Source organism: Podarcis bocagei, assembly GCF_964188305.1.
Source record: "Podarcis bocagei genome assembly, chromosome: 6".
In the NCBI taxonomy this organism is placed as follows: Eukaryota; Metazoa; Chordata; class Lepidosauria; order Squamata; family Lacertidae; genus Podarcis; species Podarcis bocagei.
In genome coordinates this window covers 62,059,116-62,075,167 of record NC_138130.1, presented here as the reverse complement: position 1 = coordinate 62,075,167, position 16,052 = coordinate 62,059,116, and the positions used below count along the sequence as shown (strand labels likewise).

The 16,052-nt window shown below is 40.1% G+C and overlaps 1 protein-coding gene across 1 annotated transcript in view; it reads left to right on the top strand.

Annotated features, from left to right (window-relative positions):
• LOC308590039 (uncharacterized protein) overlaps positions 1-16,052 on the top strand; it is a 277,805-nt gene that overhangs the window by 23,880 nt on the left and 237,873 nt on the right. Inside the window, exons 2-3 of the mRNA XM_081199731.1 lie at positions 1,672-1,734; positions 5,913-5,998. Of these exons, the coding sequence (XP_081055857.1) occupies positions 1,672-1,734; positions 5,913-5,998 (149 nt within the window). The remainder of the gene's footprint in view (positions 1-1,671; positions 1,735-5,912; positions 5,999-16,052) is intronic.

The following is a 16,052-nucleotide window of genomic DNA, read 5'->3' as shown; positions in this document are numbered from 1 at the left end:
TGTCTAAATCACACAGTAGCCCACAGCTAATGCTTACTTACAATACAGTGGGACCTCGGTTTAAGAACAGTCCTGTTTATGAACGATTCGGTTTAAGAACTCCGCAAAACCAGAAATAGTGTCCCGGTTTGTGAACTTTACCTCAGTCTAAGAACAGAATCCAAACGGTGGAAGGGCACTGGTGGCAAGAGGCCTCATTAGGGAGAGTGCACCTCGGTTTAAGAACAGTTTCGGTTTAAGAACAGACTTCCGGAACGGATTAAGTTCATAAACCAAGGTACCACTGTACAGTAGATTCACAACTTGCACACATTTAACTTGTGCACATTCAACTTTGCACACTTGGCAATTTAAAAAAATAGAAATGGTGGGAAGGGGAAACTTTGGCTTCAATGGTGGGTGGGATTGCCAATGTGTTTTGTCTATATGCAATTTTGGCTTTATGCACTACCCCCAGAACATAACTCCTACATCTGTTGTGGGTCTAATGTATGTTTTTAACCCATGCTGAAAAGAAAAGAGAGGATGTCAGTATTTTCATCCCTCCCATTGCAAGGATCACCAGATCATGTTTGTTTTACTTTCTGTACAAATTGTAAATTGTAAAGAGTATTTTAGATTGAAAAAGAGAAAGGAGGGGGCGGAAGCTACTCTTCCAGACTTCCGTCCCTAGTACTGTGTTCTTTTTCTTTGATCTGTCCAGAGACAGGATGGCAGTATGAGAGCTGTTTCTCTTGTACATGTTTGCTATGTTCTTTTATTTGTTTAATCAGTAGAAATAAATTAGGTATGCTACAAAACCTCCACAGCTTTGCTTCCATCACTCTGCTGCATTGGAGGTGCTCACATGAACAAATGTGAGACGACAGCACCAGGACCTATTCCTTGGGAATGCTGTGCTGCTGTTCCTGTGATCAGAAGGTGCTCCCGTCACCCAGCCCATGCAGGCACTGAAGACGTGGACTGAACATGGGTGTACGGAAAGAGGGTGCCTTGTATGTTTCCCATTGGGGGAGTAAATTAGTTGGGCATACAGTTTTCAGTGGGTAAATGGGCTTAAGCATCTCTCTCTTCAAGTGAAATTCTGGAAGCTCCATTACATAAGACAAAAACTTTACAAAAAGTTTGGAAGGGCAGGTGATGTATCTATATAAAACAATATACAATGCCATATCAGGAACTTTGAGCTTTATTTCAACTTTATTTGCATTGAAAGGCATCCGTCTGCTGATGAATATTGAGAGGTTGAAGGACAGCATCCTAAAAATTTTAATACTATAATCTCTTTCTTTTAAGTCTGTTGCTCATAACAAAAGCAAGCCAAATATTTCAGCAACCCTGTGACAGAAAATGTAGCATTGTTTGTGTTGAATTTAAGAGATAGGTGGCAGGGAGCCCTAATTACTGTTAGATACTGTAATGTGCCACCTCCTTCAGCAGCTGTGTTGTCTTTCTAACCAGCACTCCATGCTAGCAGTAATGTTGGTGAATGCATCACTCATCCATAATTTAATTGAGGGGACTGACCTGGCATATATTATCAAGACCTTTATAGATCACCTGATCTCAGTTAGCTGTGTCCCCAGTGTACTTGGTTCAGCACCAGCAGAGACAGGAGAATCAGGTTATTTGGGCTGCCATAATGCACTGGAATTCTACTGCTTCTGTCAGGCAACCAGACTTCCTGGGGACCAAGAGTGAAGCTTGTACCTGGTGTTGGGCCAGAGAGTCAGAGTGAGTGTTCTCTTAGTGTTCCATCCACTTCACTGCTCAGCAGTCTGCTTCTTCAGCGAAGAAATTTCAGAAGTTCTGTTGGAAAAAACCCCCAGATGTGGTATTGGGAGATTTCATCATAAGTACCAAGGACACCTTGGTAGGTCCAACCTGCCTGAGCACCTTCTCATGAGCAATGTAAATAGTCATCCAAATTTCTACAATTGGATATGAGAAGACTTTTACTACCAAAACCTCTGCTTGCATTAGTGGTGGTGTATTGTCCACAGTAACAGCAGCACCCCACAGAGCATTAGGACACCCAAGGAAGCATTTATGTTGCTCTCTCAAATACTCTGCCCAAGTTTTGAATTTCTGGTAATTTCTGAATTACCTGTTTAATTCAAAATGACAGTGACCATCCTACAAACCTTCTAGGGAATAATATGATTGATTCTTGAAACAGCATTATTCAAAACAGGAAAATATTCAAGCAGGATGGCATTAAAACAAAATCCTGCATTGCTAGAATTGCTAAAAGCATTTTTCAATGTGAAAGTAATGTCTCCCCAGTCTGTATATAAAAAGATAAAGAGCATTTTTTGAGATGTTAGTAAATGTCTTGGTTTGCAAACTGTTCTTCCGCCTATCAGTTTTGGCCACATCTCTCAAATATGGTCCATTCAAGACACACACACCCCCAAAAAAGCATTTCATGTTACCTGGTCATTTATCCTTTCCTTTTAACATACCTTTCTTCTGTCCTCTTTTGTGCCAAATGTGAGGGAAGCAGTATCCAAAGGACTCCATCTATGAAGTCAAGCACAACTTCCCATTTAACCTTGGAAGAAGGCCACATGATTGACATTTCCATTCCTAGAGTAGGTCCAAGCCATTACAAGAGCCAACTAAATTTCATTTTGCCTTATCTGCAGGTTATCATTCTTTCAAGAATCATCACATTCTGACAGGATCTTGATTTAAGGTTTTCAACTCAGCTTGGTTCAAGCTGAATTCACAAGGTCAAAAAGATTCCAGGTTTGTTCATAATACAGAACCAGAAGATGGAATGCCAATCCTTTCAAGGCCCTGGAAGTGGCTAGATATGTCTCATATTCCCATTCTCAATTAGGGCAATTTTTAAGGCTGTCAGCTCACTTCCCCCCCCCCCCTCATGTGGGTCTTTTTTCTCTTCCTTCCACATATGAAACTTTTGACTAATTTTATCACATTTTCTTTTCCACATCAATTGAAAGTTTAAGATATTTCTGTATTTTCAGTATTGTACTATTATGAAGAAAAACAACTTGATTTATTTAAAAAAAGAGTTCTAAGTTGTTAACAATATTTTCTCTTTTCTCAATAAATGAAAGAAAGAAACAAAATAGCAAAGAAACTAGTGAAAAAAGCAATTTGCTTGTATTTCATGCATGTAGACTTGAATATTGCAAGGGAAACAATGCATAGATTTAATGTTAAATGTGGAGATAGCCCAACTGATATGAAAACATATACAAAGAAAAAGGAAGTGAAGTTCCGTTTATTTTGAAAATTGTAAGAACAAACAATCCTGAGGATGATGATCCCATAAACTTGTATTTAACCCTTAAATGGTTAGGCAGATCAAACCAATTAATACATGTTATCCTCTTCAGAGCAAACAGTTGATTGGGCTGTGTTAACTGAAGTGCTTTAAAAGCAAGAAATTAATTATATGTGCTTGTAGCAAGCATTTCGGAAGATGTGAATGTATAATTTCTGCCTGGACATTTATTACACATTTTAGTGGTGAGGGAGCACTTTGTGTTTTAAGGATGCATCACAGAGAACTTCTTGGTGAATACAGTGCATTTTATGCATGCATCAGGCAGAAATTCTTAACTATGTACTTAGTATTGGGGGGGGGGAACGCACCGGTAGAATACTTTATATTTTCCCCATTCCACACCTCTCAAACAAAATTATGCTTTCTGTGAAATGAGGGAGAATTCCAAAACAGCAGAAGACACATGGACATTTTCAGATAAAATTCCCTTTGATATTCTCATAAGAGTTTTGACTCTTTATTTTTCACTTAATAAATTAACCACTTAATATGTATAAGATAATAGCTTCAGTTGCATGGACTCCATGTGCCTATTCCAGTGAAAAGACAAATCCTTTCCAAATCTGTTCTAGTACAGTGGTACCTCTGGTTACGTACTTAATTCGTCCCAGAGGTCCGTTCTTAACCTGAAACTGTTCTTAACCTGAAGCATCACTTTAGCTAATGGGGCCTGCTGCTGCTGCTGCCACGCCACCGCTGCACGATTTCTGTTCTCACCCTGAAGCAAAGTTCTTAACCCAAGGTACTATTTCTGGGTTAGCAGAGTCTGTAACCTGAAGCGTATGTAACCTGAAACATATGTAACCCGAGGTACCACTGTAAACATGCAGATCTGAGAGTTGGGTCCACCATTCTGCCAAGGTAGAGGTGAGGCTTGAACACAACATTCCATACCACATTCATATTGCTGTCATTAACACCTGCAATTTCCCAGCATTCTGGAACTTGAGTGAACATGGGAAACTCCATAACACAACATGCTGAACCGTGTTTTCTTAATTTAATAGAACACTTTCTGTTCTATTAATAAACAAGCCATAGAATGCCGCACAGCGGACCACCAGCAGCAGCATTTTAAACCTTTGGATGAACAAGATATGCTTTTTTTCATTGAACTGCTGATGGACCAGGGCTGGAATTGGATACCAATATTAATTTCAGTGCCCACATTAGTCTGCAAGAGTGGTCAGTTCATCCTATTCAGTCTTCAGGATTCATTAATTAAAACTATATGGTCTATTGATCGATCCTTTGAACAAATCTTCAGCAAGACTGGATTGAAATGAAGATTTATTACAATGTCTGCAAATGATCCAGTATCTTTCACTGTTACACCTGCACTCTACTGAATATTTTTTCCAAATATGTTCAGGCCATCATCCATCATTTTATCCTTAGAAATGGAACCAGCTCACACATACATGTGCTTCACTTGACCTATCATGATCTTCTTGTTCACTCAATGAATGTGTGAAATGTCTTCTTTTCAGGAGTATTATTTCCAAGTTTGCACCAAGTGATCTGTGTAATTTGTGAGCACTCATTAGCACATAACAAAGCTATTGCTTAATTTTACAGAAAGCCAGTGTGGCGCAATGGTTGGAATGTAGGAATATGACCAGGGAAGCCTGCTCTCAAATCCCTAGGCAGGAAGAACTAGCTGCACAATTATGAGATGGGGGGGGGGCACCTGGCTTGCCAGTAGTACATGTAAAATGGATGTAGGGGACTTAGATCCCAAACTTTATGCGAGTCAACAGTGTGATGCATCAATAAAAAAAAGTTAATGCTATTCTAGGCTGCATCAATAGAAGTATAGTGTCCTGATCAAGGGAAGTAATAGTACTAATTTATTCTGCCTTGTTCAGATCCCACCTGGAGTACTGTGTCCAGTTCTGGGCCCCACAATTTTAGAAGAACGTGTGCAGAGGAGGGTGACCAAGCTTTATGAGGAACATTTGAGGGATTTGGAAAAGTGATGTCACATGAAAGATGAGCAAGCTTGTTTTGGCCTACATTGGAGGCTAGGACTTGAACTGATAGCTTCAAGTTAGAAGAAAGGAGATTCCCACTAAACTTCAGGTCAAACTTTGGCACTGGTTTGGAGTGAATTGGACCGTGTTGGGTTTTGGGGTGTTAATTTGAGATTTTTTGGATTTCAGCATTCAATCTCTTCACTCTAGATAAGTTCTCCCCCCCAAAATAGAATTTTTTTTGGGGGGGGATTGTAGTCAATTTGTGGAAATTGTCTGCCCTACCTTTTCCTTCATAATTCAAATTCAGTCTTTATCCCTGACACTCCCAAATTTAGTCAAATTACATCAGTTGGAGTTGGAGTTTTCAAACAGTAGGTAAGATGGCTATCATAAAAAGCTGACCCCCTTCTTGTTACTGTAACCCAAGCAGTGGAAATGACAAAGGAATACATGGCATTATTTGCTAGAAAGTCATTATTTCCCTTTTCACTTCATAAATTCCTGGGATGCTTTGTAACCTTCTGTTTTTCCTCCAGTTCTTTTGCTGATTTTGTTGAAAGCTGAACGAATCCACCAGGTACAAATAACCTGGCTGTAGTTTTATTCTTTTCTTTCAGAGCCACAATTGCTTCATGAAAATAGAAAAACTGTAACACAGCATTGCAGGACTCTATATCATTTTGACTCTGATGGCCTGTTTCAGGTATTTCGACAAAGAACTTTGGTGAGCTATTCGATGCTCAATAATAAGTAACAAATAGTGTGATTCAGTGAATTTGTTTTCCTTAGAAACGGCTGACTGCAGTCTTTTATTTGAAATGTTAGGTAAAGGCAGTGCTGCAGACAAACATTCCGTGATCCTTGATATACTGAACAGATGACCTGGAGAAACTGCCTACCACAATGAAGGATATTATGGCTGAATTTTCCAAAAGCATGTTGTACAAAGTATGGATGTGGATTCACATGACCAGGCTAAACCACAATGCAACTTTTGCTCACAGTAGATAAAAGATTAAATGCTTTAACATATGCACAAGCTGGAACTCAAACTATGCTTGCCAGCTCTTTTTGCAGGGAGATGATTGTCATCTTATGGAAAAGCTATCCAGTATAAACCCTTTCATTAAAATTCTGGAGGTGTTTTGAACAGTTGAAATAGTGAATCTTCGTATTTTAAAGTGCTAGTGATATTGAAATTGTGTAGAAATTAAAAGCCTGGTGTCAGGCGGAAGATCCTGGCATTGAACAGCAGCAGTCACAGACCTGAGGGCTGACTGATATGACAACCACAATTCCCCAGGTTGGAAGACGGGTTGACCCACGGCACAGCCACTAACTGCCTGTGCCATGTGCCCCTTACCTGGCCTGCACCACCTCCCACGCCATACCTCCCCCTACCAGAACCACCATAACTGGGCCTCTCCCTGCTCTACTCATCTCCTCTCCTCCCAGGCATATCTCACAAATGCCCTTACAAGTCAGTTAAAAACAATTAATACACTAAAAATTAAATAAAAAGATTAAAAAATAATAATAGAAGAAGAGGCCCTCACTGCTGGGCAGCAGAAGAAGTCCTTATGAAGCAGTCCACCCTGGGCCAGCCAGGTGGAGAGGCGGCAGCAGGGCCCTCAGGATCTCAGCAGTGTGATTTGGTTAGTTTGTTCAATAAGTCATAGTTTGAGAATAGTACAGACTGGGTCATAGTGTGCGTTAACAAGAGCACTCTGTAGCTTGTTGCTGTGTTTAAATTAGAAATGCTTTATTACACATTACTGGTAGGGGAACAATAGTACTGGACAATTGCTACTAGTTTCAAAACAAACATGCTTTATTTCATAAAAATTAACATTTTATTATTGTCTCTTTGAAGAAGAATAAAAAGTCACCACTCCATCCACACTGCATATCAAGTAAGTGTCATTATGAAAACATCATTAATATGGAAATTGCAGCACTTTGATTAGCACTTGCAGCCCCCTTTTGTAACAGAAAAAAAGAGGAAGGAACTAACCAGATTGCAGCAATTTACATAATAAAAACCCAGTAGTGGCAGTGCCACCAGTAACTGAAACTAAAGCAGGCTATCATGTCTTTTTAAACAGTTTAATGCAGTTTTTAAAATGTGCAGTACAAAGAAAAAGAAAATATTTTTCTTTAAATTGACAAACTAATTGAAAAGGAAGTAAATCATAGATGGATGGTGTCTTTTTGGATCATAGTCTCCTGTAAACTATGAGCCTAACAATGCAATGCAAGCGTATTGTCAATGCTGCTTAACATTTCCAAAATAATGTACAGCCTTACCTTGGAGTACCGGTAAGTCCCATTAACTCAATGATGCTTAATTCTGAGTAAATGTGAATGACATTGTGCTGTATTACAATCAATGCAACCCATGTTAAAATTTCAGTAGGAATTGGATTATACATTCTGTACTCAGTTTCAAACTACACATACCAAGGAAATACTCAACTCAAGAGTTTAAAAGATATAACTCTTGAGAATGGACCGTGTTCCTGAAGAACGTTGGTTGAAGATTGAAATTCACCTACTATTGACATTGCCTTAGAATCATAGAGTTGGAATAGACCACAAGAGCCATCGAGTCCAACCCCCTGCCAAGCAGGAAACACCATCAGAGCACTCCTGACATATGGTTGTCAAGCCTCTGCTTAAAGACCTCCAAAGTAGGAGATTCCACCACACTCATTGGCAGCAAATTCCACTGTCGAACAGCCCTTACTGTCAGGAAGTTCTTCCTAATGTTTAGGTGGAATCTTCTTTCTTGTAGTTTGGATCCATTGCTCCGTGTCCGCTTCTCTGGAGCAGCAGAAAACAACCTTTCTCCCTCTATATGACATCCTTTTATATATTTGAACATGGCTATCATATCACCCCTTAACCTCCTCTTCTCCAGGCTAAACATGCCCAGCTCCCTTAGCCGTTCCTCATAAGGCATCGTTTCCAGACCTTTGACCATTTTGGTTGCCTTCCTCTGGACACGTTCCAGTTTGTCAGTGTCCTTCTTGAACTGTGGTGCCCAGAACTGGACACAGTACTCCAGGTGAGGTCTGACCAGAGCAGAATACAGTGGCACTATTACTTCCCTTGATCTAGATGCTATACTCCTATTGATGCAGCCCAGAATTGCATTGGCTTTTTTAGCTGCCGCGTCACACTGTTGGCTCATGTCAAGTTTGTGGTCAACCAAGACTCCTAGATCCTTTTCACATGTACTGCTCTCAAGCCAGGTGTCACCCATCTTGTATTTGTGCCTCTCATTTTTTTTTGCCCAAGTGCAATACTTTACATTTCTCCCTGTTAAAGTTCATCTTGTTTGTTTTGGCCCAGTTCTCTAATCTGTCAAGGTCGTTTTGAAGTGTGATCCTGTCCTCTGGGGTGTTAGCCACCCCTCCCAGTTTGGTGTCATCTGCAAATTTGATCAGGATGCCCTTGAGTCCATCATCCAAGTCATTGATAAAGATATTGAATAAGACCGGGCCCAAGACAGAACCCTGTGGCACCCCACTAGTCACTCTTCTCCAGGATGAAGAGGAACCATTGATGAGCACTTTACCAGCTTCTTTACAAGAATATCATGGAGCACCTTGTCAAATGCCTTGCTGAAATCAAGGTAGGCTACATCCACTGCGTTCCCTTCATCTACCAGGCTTGTAATTCTGTCAAAAAACGAGATCAGGTTAGTCTGACATGACTTATTTTTCAGAAATCCATGCTGACTATTGGTGATCACAGCATTCCTTTCTAGGTGCTCACAGACTGTTTGCTTAATGATCTGCTCCAGAATCTTCCCTGGTATTGATGTCAGACTGACTGGGCGATAATTATTTGGGTCCTCTCTTTTCCCCTTTTTGAAAATAGGGACAACATTTGCCCTCCTCCAGTCTGCCGGGACTTCGCCTGTTCTCCAGGAATTCTCAAAGATGACTGCCAGTGGTTCTGAGATCACATCTGCCAGTTCTTTTAATACTCTTGGATGCAGTTCATCTGGCCCTGGAGACTTGAATACATCTAAACTAGCCAAGTATTCTTGTACTATCTCCTTAGTTATTCTGGACTGTGTTTCCTCTGCTTGTAGGAATGAAAAATCACGGGAGACAAGAGAGGCAGGTGTAACATGAGGCGTCTGTCTGGGCGGACCCCTGAGAGCCTCTTTTATTGAATATTACAAGCATTGCCGCAGGTGTGCTTGTCGCTGATTGGTTGATACATAAGCATAAGGTGGGAATTACATGTGAGAGGTGGGATTTACATATGATCATTTATCACTGATACATTAAAGGCTGAGAATCGGAGCTAGAACTAGACAGGCATGAAGCCTCCTAATTAAATTGTAACTAGGGATTAATATGGCACGAAACAATATAACAATCAGGTTCTGTAGATGTGGTCAGCTAGGCATGGAGAGCAGGTACAGTTTGTTTTCCATGAGCTTAGGATGTCTGTTACTAATGATTGATCATAGCATGTAACAATGTAACAATCAGGTTCTGTAGTTGTGGTCAGCTAGGCATGAAGAGCAGGTTCGTACAGTGTGTGCAAAAGCAGGGAAAAGCCTACAAGCAAAACTTCTCAGAAAGCATGAGAAAAGAGGAGCAAGGCTTCCCCAAAATGGAGCAGTTTTGTGCAGAAAGAGACTAACAGTTATGTGCAGAAAGAAGACTTCCCTTTATCTGCTGAATCATTTGCTTCAAATTCTTCAGGTCGGGCATTGTTTTCTTTATTGGAGAAGACTGAGGCAAAGAAGGCATTGAGGAGTTCAGCCCTTTCTGTGTCCCCTGTTTGCATTTCACCATCTTCTCCTCTGAAGCAAGCAAGCCTTGATCTTGCTTGCTACCCACCTTACTTAGGAATATAATACCTCCATTGTAAAATGTTTCTATCTTGATTTCTTTCCATATTGGGGTCTAGTTATGCCAAATTCATTCCTTTATATGTGACTAAAGGTAAAGGACCCCAGACGGTTAAGTCCAGTCAAAGGCGACTATGGGGTGCAGTGTTTATCTTGCTTTTCAGGCCGAGGGAACTGGCGTTTGTCCGCAGACAGCTTTCCGGGTCATGTGGCCAGCATGACTAAACCGCTACTGACACAAGGAGGGCCATGATGAGTGCCAGAGTGCACATAAATGCTGTTTACCTTCCCACTGCAGCGGTACCTATTTACTTACTTGCACAGGTGTGCTCTTGAACTGTTAGGTTAGCAGGAGCTGTGACAGAGCACCGGGAGCTCACGTGGATTCGAACTGCCAACGTTGTGATCAGCAAGCCTAAGAGGCTCAGTGATTTAGACCACAGCACCACGTGCGTCCCTTTATATGTGAGTAGAAATGTCATGAGTAACAGATAACACATTACAAATAAGTGTGGAAAACAGGAAGCACAAAGTAATTTATACTTCCTGTGTCCCTTCAGATCACATTCAGAACTAGTTCATATGTCAATAGCAGGGGTTGTAAGAACTGCTATGACTTGTCTGTTTATATATTGCCCTGAGCAGTGCTTCAAGAGAGCCTGTTATCTGGCAATGTAGTTATTTCCGATGCCAGTATTGCTCTGCTCTGCCCATGATACCAGACCCACCCACATCATTAGTTTCCTTATAATGCTGCCAGGAGTGTCACTGGCATGACTAAGTTGCCATTCATGGCTTTTCTGGTAACATATGTATCAACCTTCAGTAAGCAGTTCAAAACTGTTTCCCATTCTTTGCTTGTTGAGCACCGTGATAATAGGGATACTCTCCCAACAAATGCTTACAAGATATATTTTTGAGCTTATGCTATAGAAGACTAGGAATCTGAAAGACAGTGAGAAAATATTGTGTAGCCTCTTGTGTTTCATGGGCTAGCTGAAGTAGAACAGTGATAACAATACAATAAAAATTCTGCAAAGAAATTAATAAAATGTTCACAAAAAGGAAGTTAAAATACTACCGTTATTACTTGAAAGAATATTGCTAGGCTCAGATAGGGATCATAACTCAGTTAGTATAAGACACAACAGGGATCTACTAAAATTGACTTACTTGGTGGCAAATTGTGTTTTCTACAGTACTATAGCCATTTTCTGCAGCTGGTTTCTATAAAAGTGGATTCATTAAAATTTAACTAAAGCTAATATTAGTATAAGAGTTAAGAAAAGCAAGACAGATTTTAAAACATTAAAATTATAGTCTTGTTCATAGGAAATAGATCCAAGATTCAATAAAATAGAGTACAGGGGACACCAAAGAAGAATTTAAAGTCATATTGGATTTGGAGGGGTGAAACATTTTAAATGGAGGGATGTGACTAAACAGTGAAATTTTGGTTCAAAGGGGATCTTTTGAAACAGAGTGTAAAATCTCAGTTGAGACTATGATTTTGCCTAATGGAACAGAGCTCAAATTAGCTAATTTGCTTCAAATTACCATGGTGTTTCAGAGACGTAATGATTCTGAAACTTGGGCAATGATGGATGCTTTATAATTTTATTTTTACCGCATTGCAATGAGAAGATTAAAGTTGCTGGAACAGACTAATATGTCTTTTTTATTTGTTTGCTAACCTGTAACCCATCTTTCCACCAAATGGTGCTTAATACAGCCACAAATTAAAAAGCACATCATCAAAACTGGTAAAAACACCCAGTTGAGCAAATTCCATCATATATGCAGCATATGGGGCCAACAACCTGTCTGAATAAAACAGTATTTGCCTGCCAGTAGGAGCTCATCATATAAGTGACTTGGGGAGTTCCAAGGTTGGAAGCAACCTCCAAGAAGACTTTCTCTCATGTTCCCACCAACTGTTCATCAAAAGTCTCTCTAGTTCAGCATCCAGTTTCCCACAGTGGTCAAGAACGCTTAGTAGCATGAAGGCAACATCTCTTTTTCACCCTACATTCAAGTACCTGGTATTTTGTGGCCTTTGAATGTTTAGGTGTCATCACAACAGCCATTGGTAGACCCATCCCATAATCTTCTTATAAGAAAGGGACAGTCTGAAATAGCATACATTGAGTGGCTCTACTTTGCAGGAAAGTCCTTTCTCAGTTGTGGAATGTTCACAGAGACCTGTGAATTCTCAGCTATATGGGTTCAGCTTAAAATACACCCTTAACTCTTAGATGTTTCCTCAGATGGGGAGGAGAACTTAGCAGCACCAACAGGTCCGAATGATTTGTGTCTTCTGGATTTGTGTCACTCTGTCTTTCAGCCAGAACAACACAAATGGTGTCACCTTTGCCCTAGTAGGCAGGGCAATGTGGAATTGCATAGAAGCCTAAGCCAAAGAAAGGAGCATTTAGTTCTTTGAATGCTTGAGGGGGTTCATCTGAACTTCCTTTTGTGTGTAGCAGTAACGTAAGTTGTAGATAGGAGCTCCAAGTCATTAAAACAACATGTTTTACAACTCACTTTGCAGGATTGCATCACACACTCCAGCCCCAATTTAGGTTCAGATGTTACCCAAGGGAAAGGACCACTCCCATTATCCCTGACTATACTTGCTGGGCCTGATGGAAGTTAGAGCCTAACAACACTTTGAAAGGACCATGTTGGCTATTGCCCACCCCAGCCTTGTAACTCACTCGCTTCTCCTTTGTCATATGTTTTACATCAAAATAATTGTTCTTATATAAATATCCTGAATTCTGACAGAAGCAGTAACAGATCATGTTTTTTGGAGCCCCATATTGCTTCTCATTCAAAAGCTCACAATCCCAATGAGTTCCACATAAAACATTGAAACAAAAAGAAAGACGGTGCAGGACCTAGTCAGTTTTCTTTCTGCATTAAGATGTTTGCCGCTTAGTCAGCTAAAGAAAAGGACAGATTGATTTTGACAGAGCTATCTGCTCAGATGTTATAGACCCGATTTATATAGGCTTATTCAATAGCATTTGAATCTCTAGTGAATGGTTTTATACAGCTTCATTTGTATGTATCCTAGTACATTTGTAGTTGTATTTAGTGGCTTATTGGATGGATTGCCTTTTGAGAGAAGCCAAATGAAATGACAACGATCTCCCCCCCCCCCTTTTTGTGTTCAGGACTCTCACTGTTCTTTTTTTAAAAAAAAATAACTAAGTCACAGAATTTAACTAAAATCTTTATCCCAAAATCAGAATAAATACTATTTCTGTGGAGTTAGCGTACTTGTGGATTTAGTGCATGAAAAAGAGAAATGAGAAAACCCGAGATGTCTGATCCTGTTTTACTTTCTCAAAAATTCCCTCTATATTGGCACCCTCATGTCAGGCAAATCCAACATAATTATCAGTTAATCTAAAGCAGCAATGCAACACAGCTTACATTGTTTTACTATTGAACACAATGGAACGTCTCAGTAGACCTTTGTGGAATTACACAACACAAGGGGCTGCTCTACGTATTAAGGCTGCTGAAGGAAGACCAGTGCAAATACCAAAGTGCCCATCTGCAAACACTTAATGGTGTATACAGTATGTGTACTTTTTTGTTACTACTAATACAATATATAGAAAAATATGAGAATAACAAATAGAATATATTGATTGAAGAAAATTACCATATAAAACCGCCAGACAAAAGCATAAGTAAAGTGGCTAATACATCAATTAAAAGCTAACAGACAAAAATATAATATCCAATATTTATAAAAAGATATGTTCATAACAATGCATAAGGCTGTACAGTGGTACCTCGGGTTAAAAACTTGGTAATTCGTTCCGGTGGTCCGTTCTTAACCTGAAACTGTTCTTAACCTGAGGTACCACTGTAGCTAATGGGGCCAGCCGCTACCACCGTGCCGCCGCCACACAATTTCTGTTCTTATCCTGAAGCAAAGTTCTTAACCCAAGGTACTATTTCTGGATTAGCGGAGTCTGTAACCTGAAGCGTCTGTAACCTGAAATGTCTGTAACCCGAGGTACCACTGTGTATAGTCATAATTAAATTTGGCATTCCAAAAGGCTATGAGAATTTATCAGTTTTCTAACATTGACATTCACATAAAAGGTTCACGCAACTATCTATGCAGTAAGCTTAGCAAGTGTGGCTACATCTCTTACATATCCTATAAAATCAGTCAGGAAGGGAAGAGAAGAGAAGGAAAATCACCTCCATGTATCCCTAGCAGCCGCTGCCGGAGGCAAATGCCTCACTCTGCCTAATGGTAGGGCCCCCCTGATTTTAATAGCTGCCTTATCTACCCTACCCTGTAAGTAAAAAAGACAAAGGCCGCAATTATATACATTCTTGCCAAGGAATAAGCCCCATTAAACTCAATGAGACTTGATTCTGGGTAGATGTGTATAGCATCGCACTATTAAATTACCCTCCTCTGCTTTTGAATAAAGGTGCATAGAACCACACTGTGTGGTTTATTTCTGGGGGGGAGTTCCATACATTAAAACTGCTCCCAGAAGCACTAATGCTACACTCATGTTTCCATCCGCAAACCCTTAAAGCCTGGAAGTATACATGAGTATAGATCTATCTTGAAAAGCCAGTGAATATGCATATGGGACAACAGATTTGGAATTTGCAAGGAAGATTAAACTGGCAGCTCTTTATTTGATGGCCTCTTTACATCTGAGGGCAAGACAAAGAGACATTACAGTACACGTAAAACAACCCTGGTTTCAACAAAGCCAAAGACATGGGGTTAGACGACAGACAGATTTCTGCAGCCACATTCCCTTTCGGTATGAGTATATATTTTCAACTATATAATTAGCTGTGATTCCTCCTCATTTACCCTGTGTTTCATTGAAACGAAATAATATTATTGTCAACTCCATAAAAGCAGATACTGACACCCTGCTCAACAATGCTATGGAGCAAAGTGTTTAGACAGGATCATGCTATTTTGCAAGGAGGGGAATGAGGGAGTGTTATGCAAAGGGGGAACAAAACAGCTAGTTGCTGGGCCTCTGTTGCATATATTAAATTGGCTGGCAGTACATTTCAGCAAGGAAGCCAAGCCAGCTCAAAGGCCTACCCTATAACCTCTAATCTTAGGGAGCTGAACTCTATTATTTGCCATTAAAATGAAAGGATGCCATGCTGAAACAGATGTCTTCAGCAGACACGTTCTCATTACAGATGAAGTTTAGGCAAATGGAAATTGAGCCACAAATTTTATTTTGTAGATTATGGGTCTAAAGAGCTTTGTGGTTGGGCCTGGCATTTAAAAACATGAATTAGAAAAGCCCTCAGAAAACCAGGCACTAATTAATGGCCCAGCAGTTCTACTGAATCACAATGTAGGAACGAGGGAGGTTGTGAAAGGAATAGTTTAGCAATAACCAGATACCCCAAACACCGAGGCAGCAGGTCACACAGTGCCTGACACTGTTTAGTGGGTCCATGTTGTGCATCTCAATAAAGCATTTTAATTAACTTGGGGGCATGTGAGACAGTGGCTCTCTGAAGAAAATCTTCCAGAAGACCTTTAATAAAAGCGAGCACAATGTGATATGAGAGTTTTATGAATACATGCCAGTGCAGGTGTTTGAGTGAAAATGCGGGGATTTAAGGTGATCTCTGTATTTATGACAGTTCAACAAAAAAGGCTAGAAACCAGAGGCAAAGTTGTTTTAATGACGCCATTTAAGCTGGTATATCACATTACTATGAAACTGCCCTCTTTGACTTTAAATGCCTAATATAAAACTACAAACATTAATATCTGGATGTATTTCCATGTGCCTCTAGCACTGGATTAGAGAGTCTGAGCTCCAGAGTTCAATGACATGCTCCCCCTACATTT